This window comes from Galeopterus variegatus, unplaced genomic scaffold (genome assembly GCF_000696425.1).
Source record: "Galeopterus variegatus unplaced genomic scaffold, G_variegatus-3.0.2 Scaffold2340, whole genome shotgun sequence".
Classification (NCBI taxonomy): domain Eukaryota; kingdom Metazoa; phylum Chordata; class Mammalia; order Dermoptera; family Cynocephalidae; genus Galeopterus; species Galeopterus variegatus.
In genome coordinates this window covers 217704-221239 of record NW_007728451.1, presented here as the reverse complement: position 1 = coordinate 221239, position 3536 = coordinate 217704, and the positions used below count along the sequence as shown (strand labels likewise).

Below are 3536 nucleotides of genomic sequence, written 5' to 3'. Positions count from 1 at the left end.
AGGAGCAGCAGCATTGGCCAAAGGGTACAAGGTTACAGTTAGATAGGAAGAGTAAGTTTTGTTGCTCTAGGGTGACTATAGCTAATAATTTTGTACTGTATATTTCATGTCAGCCAGAAAAGAGGATATTGAATTTTATAACCACAAAGAAGTGGTAAATGTTTAGGTGATGAATAGGCTAACTATTCTGATTGGGTCACTGTACAATATATGCATGTACTGAAACAAGAAACTGTTCCCCTTAAAAATGTGCAATTAAAATAAATAAATGAATTTACTTTAAAAAGATTTTTAAAAATGATGTGGAAAAATATTGATTTTCTGGTTTTACTCATTTTACATATGAGAATGCTGAGTTTCAGAGTTGTTTAATTATTGCAGTGTTACCCAGAAATCAGTGAATTTGTTGTGTGAAAGCAGTCTGACTCCAGACTCTGCCCCCTTGACAGCTGCACTACCCTATCTTAGTCAGAAGGATGAGTGACATGGGGTTATACTAGGCTCCTGTGGCTTACTCTATAAACAATCCCTATACAAGTTGTCAGAGCACCAGGAAAAGGTAACAAAAGGTAAAATATTACGCCATCCTGCCAGATCTCCCATCAGCATGGTCAGTGTAAAAGTTGGACTAAATCCCTGATCCTCACATTGTCCTGAGTAGTCCAGACATGTGATTCATCAAAAAAAGAAAGTATAAGCTAATAAGGCTTTATACCTAATAGGTTGGTTTTTTGGTGCTATTGTAAATGATACTAATTTTTAATTGTTAAATCCAATCATCTATTGCTAGTATTTATAAATATAATCAATTTTGTATTTTGAATACTGGCTTGAATTCTGTGACCTTGCTAAACTTACTTATTATATCTAGAAGATTTTTTGTATGCTCCATCGTATTTTCATCATTAGACAATTATGCCATTAGTGAATAGACATTATTTTATTTCTTTCTTTCCAACATATGTTCCTTTTATTTATTTTTCTTGCTTTTTGTACTACTTAGAGCATCCAGTATTACATTGAACAGGGATGGTGAGAGTGGATATTGTTGACTTGTTACCAATCTTATGGGGAATACTCAGTCTTTCACTCTTTAATATACTAGAAGTAGATTTTTTTTCTCTTACTTTTTATCAGGTCAAAGAAATTTCCTTCTATTTCTAGTTTAGTGAGAGTTTTATGTTTATCAGGACTATTAAATTTTGTCAAACAGTTTTTCTGCACTTACTAAGAAATGATCAAATGGTATTTCTTCTTATGGTTGTTATGTGGTGAATTAGATTGATATTTTTATTGAAACAATTGCTTATGCATATTTATGGGGTACAGTGTTGACTATCACTATTGGTGTACAATATGCAATGATCAAATCAGTATTTTAGCATTGATATTTTTCATGTTAAACCAGCCTTAAATGCTCAAGATGAATTTTTCTTGGTTATGATGTATTGTTCTTTCTATGCATTGCTGGATTTGACTTGAATGCATTTCCTTGAGGATTTTACATCTATGTTCATGATGGATATTGTTCAATAATTTTTTATAATAACTATTTCTATTTTTGGTATCACGGTCATTCTGGCCTCATAAAATGATCTGGGAAATATGTCCTCCTCTGCTCTGCTCTTAAAGAGTGTAGAATTGATATTACTCCCTCCTTACACGTATAATAGAAATAGCCAATGAAGTCATCTGGGCATGGAGTTTTCTTTGTTGGAAAGTTCTAAATTACAAAATTACTTCTGTAATAAATATAGGACAAATTATGTTGTACATTCTTCATCAGTGATCTTTGGTAATTTGTGCTTTTCACAGAATAAATTGTAAAATTCATGAGTACAGTGTTGATAATAGTGTGCATTCATTATGCTTATAATGTCTACTGAATTCATAGCAATGTCTTCTATTTTATATATGATACTGGCAATGTGTGCCTTCTGTCTTTATTTCTTGGTTAGTTTGTTTAGAGGTTTATCAACATTATTTACATTTTAAAAAAGCAGATTTTGGATCCATTGATTTTTGTATTGTTTTCTTTTTCCGCTCACATTTATTGATTTCTACTCTTTTTATTCTGCTTGCTTTGGGGTTAATTTGCTCTTCTTTTTCAAGTTTTTAAAAAATTCATTTATTTTTAATTGACACATTAATTGTACATATTCATGGTGTACAGTGTGAAGTATTATTTGTAATTGGCAGAACTTCCAAAGTTTTGTAATGTACAATATGTTATTGTTAACCATAGTCATCCCACTCTGCATTAAAACACGAACTATTCCCTCTACCTGTAACTTTGATGTTTGACAAAACAGGAATTGATGTATTAATACTTTCAAAGAAGGATCACATAGTTAACCTCCTCTTAGGCATATAATTACTCAGGAATGACCAATTAAACATTATTGTGTTAGTTTTAGTCAACTTTGCAACTCTAGGAAAACTTCTGATGTTATATACCCCAATTCTTAGAAAGGTTCAAGGGGATTCATCACCCAACAAAGGACTGACTGGATAGCATTGCCACTCACTATTGGTGTGATCTTGGTCAAGCCATACAACTGAGCCTCCCTTTCCTCATCAGTTACATGGGTATAACACACCTGCTTTGCATCAAGGTGATGTGCACTACCTGAGATGCAACAAGTGAGTGCCTGGCACAGAATAGGTGCTCAGGAGATGTTTCTTCTCTGTTCCATCTCTTTTATGGGCAGTTGCTAATCCTTTTTTTTTTTTTTTGCCTAAGAATTTTCCAGCCTCACCTTTAAGGACTCAGGGAGGCTCTTCCTCAAGGATTTCTGTAGCACCTGCAGCAACTGCGGACTCTGCAAGTAGAACATCTTGGCAGGTACCTAAGCCTGAAGAGAGGATCAAGAAACACCAAGGAAGAGCTGGAAGACATATAGACATAATATAAAGTTCTAGTTAATGGCCTGGCTGCCAGCTGTTTCATTGATGCCCTTTTCACTAAACTTCTCACCAAGTTCAAGGAAGAATAATACCAGTGGATAGTGTACAGGCCTCTTTCTGAAATTACTTTTAATATCATTTTTAAACTTTTAAAAATATTTCTGAAATTTCTGCTTTCATTTTTATACCACTCAGAATTCCAATAATTAAGGATGCACTATGATCAATAAATCTATTTTCTAAAATGCATGAAAATCCTATAAGACTAAGTTTCCATTTCCATTGATGACAAGGCTGACCCTGCCACTTAGAAGCTGTATGACATTGGGTAAGTTATTGAACTCCTTAGTGCCTTGGTTTCCTCATCTATAAATGGCAATGACTGTGGTACCTGTCCCATAGAGTGGCTGAGACAACTAAATAAATCAGTACATGGATTAGCCAATATATGGAACTAACCTAAATGTCCATTGATGGATGACCAGATAAGGAAATTGTGGTATGTGTACAGAATGGAATACTCCTCTGCCATAAAAAAGAATGAAATTGTGCCATTTGCAGCAACCTGGATGAGTCTGGAGAAAATATGTTAAGTGAAATAAGCCAGACCCAGAAAGAGAAATACCGCA

At 34.0% G+C, this 3536-nt stretch overlaps 1 protein-coding gene across 1 annotated transcript in view; it reads right to left on the bottom strand.

Moving 5' to 3' along the window:
- Positions 1-2837, bottom strand: part of LOC103597523 (glycine N-phenylacetyltransferase-like) — a 17208-nt gene extending 14371 nt beyond the window's left edge. Inside the window, exon 1 of the mRNA XM_008581379.1 lies at positions 2760-2837. Coding sequence (XP_008579601.1) covers positions 2760-2837 — 78 coding nt within the window. The remainder of the gene's footprint in view (positions 1-2759) is intronic.
- Positions 2838-3536: the final 699 nt, after the last annotated feature.